The sequence below is a fragment of the Xyrauchen texanus genome, chromosome 47 (assembly GCF_025860055.1).
Source record: "Xyrauchen texanus isolate HMW12.3.18 chromosome 47, RBS_HiC_50CHRs, whole genome shotgun sequence".
In the NCBI taxonomy this organism is placed as follows: Eukaryota; Metazoa; Chordata; class Actinopteri; order Cypriniformes; family Catostomidae; genus Xyrauchen; species Xyrauchen texanus.
In genome coordinates, this window is record NC_068322.1 from 2,210,184 (window position 1) to 2,223,575 (window position 13,392).

The 13,392-nt window shown below is 45.9% G+C and overlaps 2 protein-coding genes across 2 annotated transcripts in view; both read left to right on the top strand.

Moving 5' to 3' along the window:
* Positions 1 to 5,434, top strand: part of LOC127638826 (cytidine monophosphate-N-acetylneuraminic acid hydroxylase-like) — a gene marked incomplete at its 3' end in the record, with an annotated part of 8,867 nt that extends 3,433 nt beyond the window's left edge. The window contains exon 2 of the mRNA XM_052120571.1: positions 5,341 to 5,434. Within this exon, the coding sequence (XP_051976531.1) occupies positions 5,341 to 5,434 (94 nt within the window). The remainder of the gene's footprint in view (positions 1 to 5,340) is intronic.
* A 2,160-nt stretch (positions 5,435 to 7,594) lies between these two features.
* LOC127638895 (uncharacterized) overlaps positions 7,595 to 13,392 on the top strand; it is a 61,992-nt gene continuing 56,194 nt past the window's right edge. Inside the window, exons 1-2 of the mRNA XM_052120625.1 lie at positions 7,595 to 7,680; positions 12,189 to 12,269. Of these exons, the coding sequence (XP_051976585.1) occupies positions 7,649 to 7,680; positions 12,189 to 12,269 (113 nt within the window). The 5' untranslated portion in view covers positions 7,595 to 7,648. The remainder of the gene's footprint in view (positions 7,681 to 12,188; positions 12,270 to 13,392) is intronic.

Below are 13,392 nucleotides of genomic sequence, written 5' to 3' on the forward strand. Positions count from 1 at the left end.
AGTGAGTGTGTGTGTGTGTGTGTGAGTGAATGTGTGTGTGAGTGAATGTGTGTGTGTGTGTGAGTGTGTGTGTGTGACTTGGCACACAGGGCACGTGATGCGTCAGTGCAGCAGTGTTGGAGTAGTAGTGCTTGTAGCTAGTGCATGCTGCATGCTGCTTCTGCTTGTCACTCTCTGCTTTCAGCTACTGCCACCGGATAGCCTTCTGTTTTCAGGGGTGAAAAGTGGAGCCGAGTGTGTAAGCCTCCTCAGCTGGTACATAGCCTCTCCATTGCCAAGATCTCGTACACGCCTCCCGTGGCACACATGGTAACTGGTCCCTTGAGGTTCCAGGCTAAGTTGTACGGGCTCGGAGCAGCAGTGGGCCCAGAGCGGCATGCAGGCCCATCGGTGAGTGGAAACGCCCTGATGCCCGGTCAACCTCTGTCCCAGTTATGGGTAAATAGCCCCAGCTATGGGTAAATAGCGAAGACCCCAACGGTGATGCAGGCGGAAGATGGTGTTGTGAGAACCACCACAACGGCTGGCAAGGCGGAAGAGGGCAACCCCAGGCCACGTGGGTTAACTCGGGAGGGTACAGTGGCTAGGGGAGCAAACCCCGAAGACAAACCTGCACCTGGGGACAGGCACAGGCGGAGTCCAACTGACCGGACCACCGGCAGCCCCTGCAACTCCTGCCAGACGAAGGTCGTCATGGGATCCCTCATGCCACTGGAGGTCATCTGGTTAGGAGTGAAGATGGTGGGAGTGAGGTCTGCGCAACCACACCCTCACCTTAATCCACACTTATGCACACCCCCCCCAAAAGTCCTGTGGCGATGTGGAATGGTGGTGGGCACAGGCCAAGGATGTGGCTGGAAGTGTCTAGCCAAACCATGCACACAGGCGGCAATGGAGTGATGGTCGCTAGGACTGCGGGATGGAGCAGCGCGTCTTTTCGGCAGCTTCCACTGTGACTGAGCAGCCCCACACTGCTCACCTCTGTGATGGGGAAGGACCTGGAAAAGGTGGTCCAAAAATTGTCTGCTTCCCACACTCGGACGGTAAGCCGCATAACCGCCGGAGCATCCCCTTGCGGTCGGAAAAATCAAAGTGAAAAATAAGCTAAGCATTGCTTCGTGGAACGTTCAGCACACTGCTGGACCTGGTCGAAACTCCTGGCAGGCCCCATCGCAGGACAGCACTGGTGGCCCTGGAGCTCGCCAAATATAATATCGATATAGCAGCTCTCAGCGAGACCAGATTACATGGGGAGGACTCCCTGGCAGAGGTTGGTGCTGGGTACACCTTCTTCTGGAAGGGGGTCCCCGAAGGCACTCGTCGTAACCATGGAGTTGGCTTTGCTGTAAAGTCCAAACTGCTGCAGTGCATTCCGAATCCCCATCGGCATCAATGAAAGACTGATGACATGGCGCATTCCCTGGCAAAGGAACGCTTTGCCACTCTCATCAGTGCATACGGCTCCAACTCTTGATGCCGAGCACAACATCAAAGAGGATTTCTACAGAGCTCTTGATGCCATCTTACAGAAAACCCCGGCTACAGACAGGCTCATACTCATGGGAGATTTCAATGCTAGAGTGGGCACGGAGCACCTGGTATGGAATAAAGTCATTGGCCAGCATGGTGTGGGGAAAATGAACCACAACGGGCTCAGACTCCTCTCCCTCTGTGCAGAGCACCAGCTGGTCATTACTAACACCGTCTTCCAGATGAAAAACAGGCTTAAGACCACCTGGCAGCACCCCCGCTCAAAACACTGGCATCTTCTTGACTACGTGATTGTCCATCAAAAGGACCGTCAAGATGTCCTCACCACCCGTGTTATGCGCGGAGCTGAGAGCTGGACTGACCACCTCATGGTCAGATCCAAACTACTCATGAGCATTCAACCCCGTGGCCCGAGGACAGCTCCAAACAAGAAACTCAATTGTACAGTGCTGAATAGCCTCACCACCAAAGACAACCTCCGACAGCTGCTTGCTAAAAACCTCAACAAGATCCCGGAGGAATCAACCGACTGGCCAGCACTGCGCCAGGCTATTCATAGCGCAGCCTCAGAGGCACTCGGCCAATTAAGGAAACACCATCAGGACTGGTTTGACTGTAACTCAGCTGAGATACAGTCACTTTTAAAAATCAAGCATGAGGCCCACAAAGCTCTCCTGTCCTGCCCAGGATCTCCCACCCTTAAAACTACCTTCCTTGCTGCAAGAACAGCAACCCAGCGAGCCCTCAGAATTATGGAGGACACCTGGTGGGTGCAAAAGGCGCGAGAAATCCAGAACATGGCAGACTGCAATAACATTCAAGGCTTTTACGATGCCATAAAAGCATTGTATGGCCCCAGGAAGCAGGTGATTGCCCCAGTCCGATCAGCTGACGGCGCCATCCTTTTCAAGGACCGCCACGGGATTCTTGCCCGTTGGGCAAATCATTTTGAGAATCTCCTCAACCACATCAACCCTGTTGACACACATATTCTGGATAATCTCCCAGACCTGCCACCTACCATGCACCTGGACACCCCACCACTTTACTCAGAACTCCGGCAAGCCATTGCGGGGCTGAAGAACAACAAAAGTGCTGGACCCGATGGAATCCCTGCAGAGGTTTTCAAACACGGAGGATACATCCTCACGCGTCGCCTGCACCTCCTGATCCAAAACATCTGGGAACATGGGACCCTCCCACAGGACTGGAAGGATGCTAACATCGTGGTCATTTACAAACAGAAAGGAGACCGAGCAGCCTGTGGCAACAGCCGTGGGATATCTCTCCTCTCCATCGCAGGGAAAGTCCTGGCCAAGATCATGCTCAACAGACTGGTTGAGCACATCTCGGGAAGCTGTGCTTCCGGAAACGCAGTGTGGCTTCCGGAAGACTAGATCCACGACAGATGTGGTTTTTGTCTTGAGGCAGCTGATGGAGAAGAGCCGAGAACACCACAAAGACCTTTACGTTGCCTTCATCGACCTCAGCAAAGCTTTTGATACCATCAACCGTGAACTGCTCTGGAAACACCTCTCCAAACTTGGGGTACCACCCAAGTTTCTCTGCATCCTACAGCAGCTGCATGACGGGATGCACGCCAGAGTACTCACGGGAGAACTCCAGTCAGAGTCCTTCGAGGTAAAAGCTGGGGTGAAGCAAGGCTGTGTCTTGGCTCGGTGCTCTTTAACATCCTTCTCTCTGCCATCACCTGCCTCTTCCACGTGTCATGGGACATGAAGTCGGTGTCCATGTGGAATACCGACTTGGCGGAAGCCTCTTCAACATACGTCGGCTCCAGGCCGCGACAAAGACAAAGACCAGCCAAATCTGTGAGCTTCAGTATGCTGATGACTGTGCCGTCTTAGCTCACAGCCCGGACTCTATGCAGCACGCCCTTAACACAATATCCAGTCTGTACCAATCCTTTGGCCTACAGGTCAACATTCAAAAAACCGAGGTCATGTCTCATCTCACTACCCCTGCCCTCACACCCACCAGTTTTCATATAAACGGTGTTCCACTTAAAACAGTGGACCACTTCACCTATCTTGGCTCCATTTTGTCCTCATTCTGCTCCTCGACAAAGAAATACACAGCCGGATAAATAAAAGCCTCATCATCTTTTGGACGCCTACGTAGCAGGGTTTTTGAAAACCGTAACCTGAAGGTCAGTACTAAGGTCGCTGTTTATAACGCGGTATGTGTCTCTACTCTGCTTTATGGGGCAGAGTCATGGACCCCATACCGCCGGCACATCATCAACCTAGAGGCCTTCCATATCCGCTGCTTACAGAAGATCCTCAGTTTGTCCTGGGAAGATCGAATTCCCCATACAGTCATCCTCAGCAACACTGACTCAATCTGTATGGAAGCAGCTGTGGCCAAAAACATCTGCGCTGGATAGGGCACACCATACGCATGCCTGAACACCGCCTGCCCCGCCAAGTCCTCTACAGTCAACTAATGGGCGAAAGCGGTCTGCTGGAGGGCAAAAGCGGCTTTAAGGACTACACCAGGGACATCCTAAAGCGAGCGAACATCCCCCTCACACAGCTTGAATCACTGGCACTCGACAGATCTGCCTGGCAGGTCACCTGTGCCTCTGCAGTCTCTCAAATACACCAAACCAACCAAGATCGACGATCCGAGAGGCGCATCAAGAGACACCAGTGGGCGGCTGGTACCCCCCTGGCATCTGGTTTCCCTTGCTCCATCTGCGGATCGAGTGTGCGGCTCAAGGATCGGACTCCACGCCCACGAGAAGTGGCACCAGCGACAAGGTCGCTAAACCCACCCCCCTCCCACCCCCACCCCCGGAGCAAGCGTCATCATCGTACACGATGGACAGCTAAGAGAGTGTGTGAGTGAATGTGTGTGTGTGTGAGTGTGTGTGTGTGTGAGTGAATGTGTGTGTGAGTGAATGTGTGTGTGTGTGTGTGTGTGTGTGTGTGTGTGTGTGTGTGTGTGTGTGTGTGAGTGAATGTGTGTGTGAGTGAGTGTGCGTGTGTGTGTGAGTGAATGTGTGTGTGAGTGAGTGTGTGTGTGTGTGAGTGTGTGTGTGGACTGTATTCCTGAATGTTTATGTGTCACAGGTTCAATTACTGTCACAATTGTGTCAAATGTAGATGGCTGCCCCTGGAGTTCAGACTTTGTGGGCCCAGAACTGACAGTTTACACACATGACCCACATTTCTTTTGGCCTCGAGTTTGCAAAGTGTTCCATGCACACAATGCAGATATTCTCATCATCTGAGGTTTCAGAATCCTCTTGATCATTGGACTTGGGCCTTTTGCTTGTTTGCTTTGCTTTCTTCTTTTGACCCTTTCCAGATGGCAGGGTTATACTTTTTTTTTACACTTTTTTTTAATGGTCCTCTTCTTTGCTTCCTCTTCAAGAGAGGTGTATCTGTCAGACTTTCTGATTGCCTCTTCTTTCTCTTCCCACTGGCAATCTTCCTTGGTCCTGCTTAGAGAAATGGACAGAGAGCAGAAGGACTGAAACCTTTTTGAGCAGCTTGAGTTGAGAGGTCTGGCTGAGTCTGAGAACTTGACCTGCCTCAGCTGAGGTGGAGAAAAAATATGTACATTATTCCAAACTGTTGGCCTCCAGTATAAATGCTTATGTTCCAGCGGCTTTAAATTATAATAATAATAGTTTTAGGTAAAGTTACAGAAATAAAATTTGAAATGTACAGAATCTTGAAATGTACCATGGAATATATAAATATATATGCATTTGTATTATTATTATTATTATTCAGCAGAAAAGCACTGAAATGTCCTACACTTTTTTCTAATCATGCAGTATGTGCACACTTGTATCTCATATTTGTGTTTTTGTAACAGAACTGTGCGCTGCACCAAACACTACTGGAAACTTAACGTGGCCACAATGGAGTACGTGAACCCACCCGACAGTTTCATGCAGGATGAACTTGGTAGGATCATATATATATATATATATATATATATAATATACACTGTATATATATATAAAAACACATCTGAAAACAAAAACAACATCTGTGCAAAAAAAGATATGATACACACCTTGTACCAAAAACATTTCACCACCCCGTTGAACCCCATAGCTTAACAGGAATGTGGCACATTTAAGGTTCATTAATTGCATTAACCATAATTTTAATGTCAACTTTTAAAACAGCATAAAAATTAAAAATAGCAAACTTGTTCTTTGTCTACTAGCAGACTCCAATTAAACAAGTTAATAGATATCTGAAGTTAGAATATTGAAGCTTTTTTTACACTGTATGTTATTTTACATTATCATATGCAAGTGTTTTTTTAGGGCTGTTAATCGATTACAATTTTTAATCAAATTAATTACACGGTGTCCCGATTAATTAATCACGATTAATCGCATATACAAATATTTGCAGAAAAAGCCCCTCTTATAACAATAATTCAATATATAATGATGAAATAATTATACAGTTATCTTTAAATATATATATATATATATATAAAATAAAAAATATTCAGATAATTAAAATGCATTACATTCTTGTAGCAGAAGAGTTAATCATTGATAAGACAAAACAAATAGCGGCTTTAGAATACAATGTATTGTTTATTACCATATTATTGATCATAAGACAATCATTGTTTTTTTTAAACAAGCCAAAGGGGTACATAGTAAACAATACTACAGATATATTTTACAATAATGCCAAGACATTATATTCATTATATAGTGTAATGCTTTTCAATGCTTTTGGAGTTGTTGGATGTACAAAGAGTATTTAAGTAATATTTCAAGTCTTTGCAAAAAAGTACAAATAGGGGCTTTATAGACATAAATTTACACTTATGTACAAAAAAATTGGCAAGAAAAATAAACAGATTAATCAGAAAATATTCACTTTTTAAATTATTAAAACTGTCGAAACCAAATAAAACGTCTTTATAAAGCAAAGTAAAACTAGTTAAAATAGAGGTACGTACAAACAAACAAATTTTCTCTAAACTACTACAGCGTGGACACATTCCCAAAAAAGGTGAGGGGCGGATTCATCTACAGCATTACAGAACGAGCAAAGTGCATCTATTTCAGGGAGCATGTTTCTTAAATAAAGATTGACTGGGTAAAAAAGGGTGTAACAGTTTAAAGGACACCTCCTTAACCTCGTTAGCCCAGATGGAAGTCAAAGAGCGTGCTGGGGGGCGGGTGGTTTGCGGGGACGTACCCGGCGAAACAGAGCCCGCTGCCATGCCCAAATCGCCTCCATTTGCAGCCACGTCATCCTCAATCACGTGGAAAGAAGGAGCGACGAGGCGGCGGCTGGAGTGGCGTTCCTTCTGAGGAAGGTAAGCCGCGACCGCAACGTTGCTATGGTCATGTTCTCGCAGTGAGAACATGAGCCATCCACAAACGCTGCCTCGGTGTAATCGCTGCCCAGAAACACGAGACAGCGCCTGTGGCCGTCAGGAGCGAAGAGCACTCTTCCGCATCCAGGAACTACACAGGGGAGGAAGAGCATCTTTATAAAGACGCGTCCTGAAAAGGATGTTCAACGGAAGCGGAGTATTTGCTCTTTTAGAGGAAATAACTTTTTTAGAGAAATAAACTCTTAACTACGCTGTCGAAGTGCCCAGGGGCAAAGCTGTGCAGAGAAGAGAGAAAGCCGCTGATATGCGCCGTAGATCCAACAGCAATTGCACTCAGAGATGGGAGGAACAGTGTGCGACTCGCAGCTCGCTGTATACACAACCAGTCGGCTCCGAAGAAAATTTCTGAATGAAACAGACGCATTTCACTCCCTTTATACCCATATGTCAGGGGGCGGGACATGCAAATTCTGTCTGCCAATTTCTCATTGGCCTTTTCTCGTGGATCAGAGATGCAAAAGGCTTTCAAGAGACGCCTAGTGTCACTTCTTCGACACAACGTCATAGTGAGCAACAGACGGGGAACTGAATATATAGCTAGTTGTTAAACTGCAACATGCAATTTGAAACAAGTGTCTGTCCATAAGGTTGCCTGAGCATAAATATATGTTTATGTTCAAGGCTCCATAAATTACATAAATTCTGACTTATTGTGTGTTTGTAGATGCAGTGTTATCAGGTACAGATGGAAGTTTAGAGCTGGTGGAGTTGAATCCTCCAGATCCTTGGACTGTGGACTCCAGAGATGCCCAAGAGCTACAAGCCGGAGAGATCACGGTAAAATACAATGACACAAACAAAGATCAATAATAGCTCTGCAAACTCAACATACCACCAAATGGCATGCTGGTGCACCAGTTCAAATAAAAATATTCATTAACAGTGTGACCTTCATCCTTTCACCACAGACTGTGATAGCTGTGGGTGAGAAACATTCACATTCATGGGTGAGATCAATAAGTCCATTTATACTCTAAATCTTCAGATGTGAAAGTGATACTAAACAGTCATCACATGTGACTTTCAGATGTGAAAATGAAGATTTGGAGTAAAAAATGACTTCAGTATTGATCTGTTTCTCACCCACACCTATCATATCACTTCTGAAGACATGGATTTAGCCACTGGAATCTTATGGATTACTTTTATGCTCATGTGATTTATTTTGGAGCTTCAAAGCTCTGGCCAACATTCGCCGCATTGAATGGACCTACAAAGCTTATATATTCTGATATATGAGCTTGTGCACAGCAAAAAGAACAAATTCATGCACATCTGTGGTCTCATGAGGGTGAGTAAATGATGAGAGAAATTTCATTTTTGGATGAACTATCCCTTTTATTATTATCTCTTACCCAGGAGGCGGGTTGACCACCAGCTGGCGGAACAGCTGGAAGGGCAGTGTCACCCCTCCAGAGAATGGGGCTGGGGGAGTAGGTCAGTCTGGATGGCGCCCGGGCCTGAATCGGGTGGGGAGCAGTGTGACGAGGAGGAGGGCGTGGGCGGGCCATGAGGGTGCACGGTTGGTGCTGAGTCAACTGATCAGCGGGAGAGTGAGATAAAGGGAAGCCATAGACGCCAGTTCGAGATAGAGAGTGACGCATGTGGCCAGCTGTGTGTGTATGTCTTATGTTAAATGTTGTTTAAGTTGAGTTTGTCATTAAAAGTTTTGTTTATTGCTCAGCGGTTCCAGACTCCTCCTCACCCATCCCCTACCCGTTACAATGTTACACCTTATTACATCCACGAGTCACCATTCACTTTTATTGTATGCGGAAAAAGGTGCAATAAAAGTGAATGGAGACTAACATACTGCCTTACATCTTACAGTCATTAAAATAAAACTATGTCTATGTGTCTATGCAAAGTTATATATAATATTTCTATTGGGGAGACTTAATATAAAACACACACACACACACACACACACACACACACACACACACACACACACACACACACACACACACACACACACACACAAAGGCATAATTCGAAGCAATGGGCATTGTAATGGACATCACAAATAACTCTTAAAATATTCCAAACCAGGGCAGTCAATTGTTTAAAATGTTGTAATTAATTACAACATGCTGATTAATGAATTTGATTAATTGCAATTAATAGCATATATCAATATTTGCCAAGGCCCCAAAATAAAGATAATTCAATATAACTAATACATAATAAATACATTTTTTGACTTTTTCACTTGTTTTGAATATAAAAACTAAAAATACACATTAAAAATACATTCTCTGAAAAAACGAAATATCTTATGCAGTGTTGTTTGTAAAACAAGATCAATCAAAAAAAATTATTATCAAAAATAATATTTTTGTCCTAATATCAAAGGAAAACTAGAAAAAAGGAAATTATGATCCAAAGTGAATTTTCTTGGTACAAAAATATGATCGTGTCTGGTAACATGTTCATGTAAAATGGCTAAAAATAGAATTTTTTGCTTAGCGTAAAGTTGACAATTTACACAATTTATTTCAATTTCTTCTGCTCCAAACTTACTTCTCTGTCTGCTCAGTATTCACAGGGGGTTATGTGGGGAAAACCTGATACACACTGAAAAATGGCAGATATTAATGATTAAAAGTAAAACAAATTATAGATATGTGATGCAAAGAAAGCTAGCAGGCTACAAACAAAGTGTCAAACACTTAATGTATGCCAGTTTGGTTTTATTTTATAGCAAAAACATGAAAATATACATTTCATTTTAGAGGACAGAATTCCCCAAAATTCCTGGTTACTTTCGTAACCTCCGTTTCCTGATGGAGGGAACGAGACATTGTATCGATTTAGTAACACTAGGGGTCACCCTTGGGAGCCCCAAATACCTCTGATAAAAGGAGCTGGCTCACAACCACTCATTCAGGTTTTGTGCTGAGGAGCCGAGACAGGGTCTCAGCCATTTAAGCTGGTAGTTCAGTGTTGTTGCAGGAGGGACAAAACATCTTGTTCCCTCCATCAGGGAACGGAGGTTATGGAAGTAACCAGGACATTCCCTATCTGTCACTTACTCGATGTTGTGTCGATGTAGTTACACTATGGGTCCCTATACAAAATGCCACAACAAGCTGAACTGTGTTACGTGGACTGGCGGTGCGAGACGGACAAACCACTGTGCCCATCATTGAGACTGAGTCTAACTCAAACCTGAGAAAAGAGATGCTCTGAACCGGGGAGAGCTTGCTCTTTTCCCAGTTGATCCGAAGCCCCAACCGGCTGAGATGCCTGAGCACCAGGTCCCTGTGTGCACACAACAAGTCTTAAGAGTGAGCTAGAATCAGCCAGTCCTACCGATAGTTGAGGATGTGGATGCCCACTTCCCTTAATGGGGCAAGGGCTGCCCTTGTGACTTTGGTCCCTGGCTCTCAAAGGCAAACCGCAGAAAGGGCATGTGCCGAGGTAAAACCAAGATGTGGAAGTACGCGTCCTTCAGGTCTACAGGCGCGAAACAATCCTGATGCTGAACCTTCGCTAAAATGTGTTTCTGCATCAGCAACTTGAACGGGAGTCTGTGCAAGGCCTGGTTCAGTACTCACAGGTCCAAGACTGGCCGCAACCCACCGCCTTTCTTGGGTACGATGAAGTAAAGGCTGTAGAACCCCTTCATCTCAGCTGGAGGGACAGGCTCTATTGCGTGCTTCCGCAGAAGGGTCAGTGATCTCCGTGACGCAGGGCGGCATTCTCACCTATACTGAGGTAAAACAGACCGCTGAACCCAGTCGGGCACCTGGTGAACTGAATCGCATAGCTGAGTCGAATGGTCCTGGTCAGTTATCGCAATGGGTTGGGGAGCACAAGCCATGACCCCATCGCGGTGGGCTAGTGGAACCAAGAGAAGAATAGCATAGGACGTACTGGTGGAAGGGGCCTCATGGCGGGGTAGAGCCGAGCCGCCACGTTGAGGGTGCTCGAACCCCGAATTCATGGCCGTGCTGAGTCTAGAGACATCAGAGCCGTTGTCATCACCGCATGGGGCAGGATATGTTGAATAGCCTCAATCTGCTTCTTAACCGCCGAGAACTGCTGGGCAAAGTTCTCAACGGTGTCGCCGAATAGGCCAACCTGGGAGACGGGGGCGTCAAGTAACTGTACCTTGTCAGCCTTGCTCATCTCCCCCAAGTTGAGCCATAGGTGGTGCTCCTTGACCACCAGGGTGGGAACTGTCTGCTCGAGAGTCTGCACCATGACCTTCAACACCTGGAAGGTGAGATCGGTCGCCGAGTGCAGCTCCTGAAATAATCCCGGGTCAGAACTACCCTTGTGCAGATCTCTAAGCACCTAGGATTGGTGCACCTGCAGAAGAGCCATGGCGTGCAGTGCAGAGGCGGCATGCCCAGCAGCACTGTAAGCCTTTGCCGCCAGTGATAAGCCTACAGGCCCTGAACGGGAGCCTCACACGGTTCCACCAGGTGGTGGCGTTTTGCGGGCAAAGGTGCACCACAACCGATTACCACCTGGCAGCCCCACCATCGAGGGTAGTGAGAGCGGAGGAGCTCAGACATTGGGTACAGGCAGTAAAAGGTGCCTTGCATGAACTTGTTAGCTCCTCATGCACCTCCAGGAAGAAAGGGACCGGGGTGGGGCATGGCCGTGAGATCGCAGATTCGCCCTGAGACGAGTCGTCAATCTCATCGAGCATCCTCGGGAATGGGAGATCCAAGAGGGGTTACCCGGCAGAGCAGCTTCCATTGCGGTCCCCCAATTGATCCCAGTGCTAACCGACATGGCCTCACACCCGTAGGTAGAAGGACAGAGGTGGGGAGCCGCTGGAGTGGCTTTCCCTCTGACAAAGGAAAGCCGCCACCACAACATTGCCATGGTCATGTTCTTGCAGTGAGAACATGACCCGTTCACAAATGCTGTCTCCACATGGGCAGCGCCCAAACACATGAGGCAATGATCGTGGCTGTTGGAAGCCGAGAGGAATTATTCACAGATGGAAAGGCATCTTTAAAAAGACGCTCTCCATCAGTGAGTGGTTTTGCAGCCAGCTCCTTTTATACCCTTTTCTGGTGTTTGGGGCTCCCATAGGCGATCCCTAGTGTCATTACATTGACACAACGTCGAGTGAGTGACAGATAGGGAACAAGTATTTGGGAAATTGCCCTTTTGACTAACCTTTATAGCTACTGAGATAACGCCCTTGTGACAACTAACCTCAGTCTCCCCCTTCAGATGATGCTTCTGTGTCTCCTTTGCAGTATAAAGAAGACGCTGTCTCTCATTTGGAACATAAATTGAACATATCTCTCTTTTTTCAGCTACCCCACATTGAAAGTTCTTGCCCAAAAGCGGCCAGATATTCCCATTTATGTTGGAGACACCTCACGGCCGGTGTTCTGGTAAACAAACTTCTAGAGGAATTAATAGATTTTGAGTATTTTGCCACGTGGGCACGAGTGGAAAAACAAATTGTGTTCCAATTTTCTGGCAGGTATCTGGGGAAAAGTGGCGTGAATTTAACAAACATCAAAGTCGTGCCGTTTGGTGTATGGCAGAATGTACGTAAATCTCCTTGACTCTTTAATAACTCTCACGCTCTGTATTTGTCATGATATTGAGTGTTTTTTTTATTCAAGGTCGATGAAAACCTGCGATTTATGATTCTAATGGACGGAGTTCATCCTGAGATGGATACCTGCGTAATCGTGGAGTATAAAGGTATTTCATTTTGTCAAAAGTGTTCTTTGACCATGTTTTGTCTGTGAAACATACAGAAGAAATCTCATATTTCAATCTCACTGAATTCAATCTTAACTTAATCATCTACACACACAGTTCAAACATGTGTTTAATGACAGGCTCATAGTTTACAAGCCATGTGCAATCATTAATCAATTAATATCATGTGCAGCTGATCTTGTTCACTGTTAATAGAAAGAGGTTTGGTAGCATGTTGCAGCTAAATCTGATTACTGTGACCATACAGATTACATGTAAATCAACCTGTCAAATGTCACAGGCTGTCAAGTCACATTTCAGATCTCTATTATAGTTTTGTCATTCCTATTAACAACACTGAATTAAAGTTCAAGTTCAGATTGTAATGCTTGGCAGACAACAAGGCAGACGAAGGTTGAGGATCCACAAGCAGTAACTTTATTTAACTAAACAAACACAAAGGAAAAACCCACGATGGGGAAATAAACATAAGCAGGGAACTCAGGAAGGAAACACAGAGCAGGCTTAACAAACATACCAACAAATATTACTAACATTCAACGATCGACAGGGACTGAACAAACAGGCAGGGTATAAATACAAGACAGGACCAATGAACAACCAGAACTCAAAATGACATGATGAGGTGATGAACAGAAACCAATGGGAAACTAACGAGGACAGGTGAGAACAATGAACACAATGGCTAACAAGACTATGGAGGTACAGAAGGTTCAAAAGTGAAAACTATGGAGTGACGAAAGTATCAAAATGGAAGACAAAAGGGAAACAGTAAAACAGGAC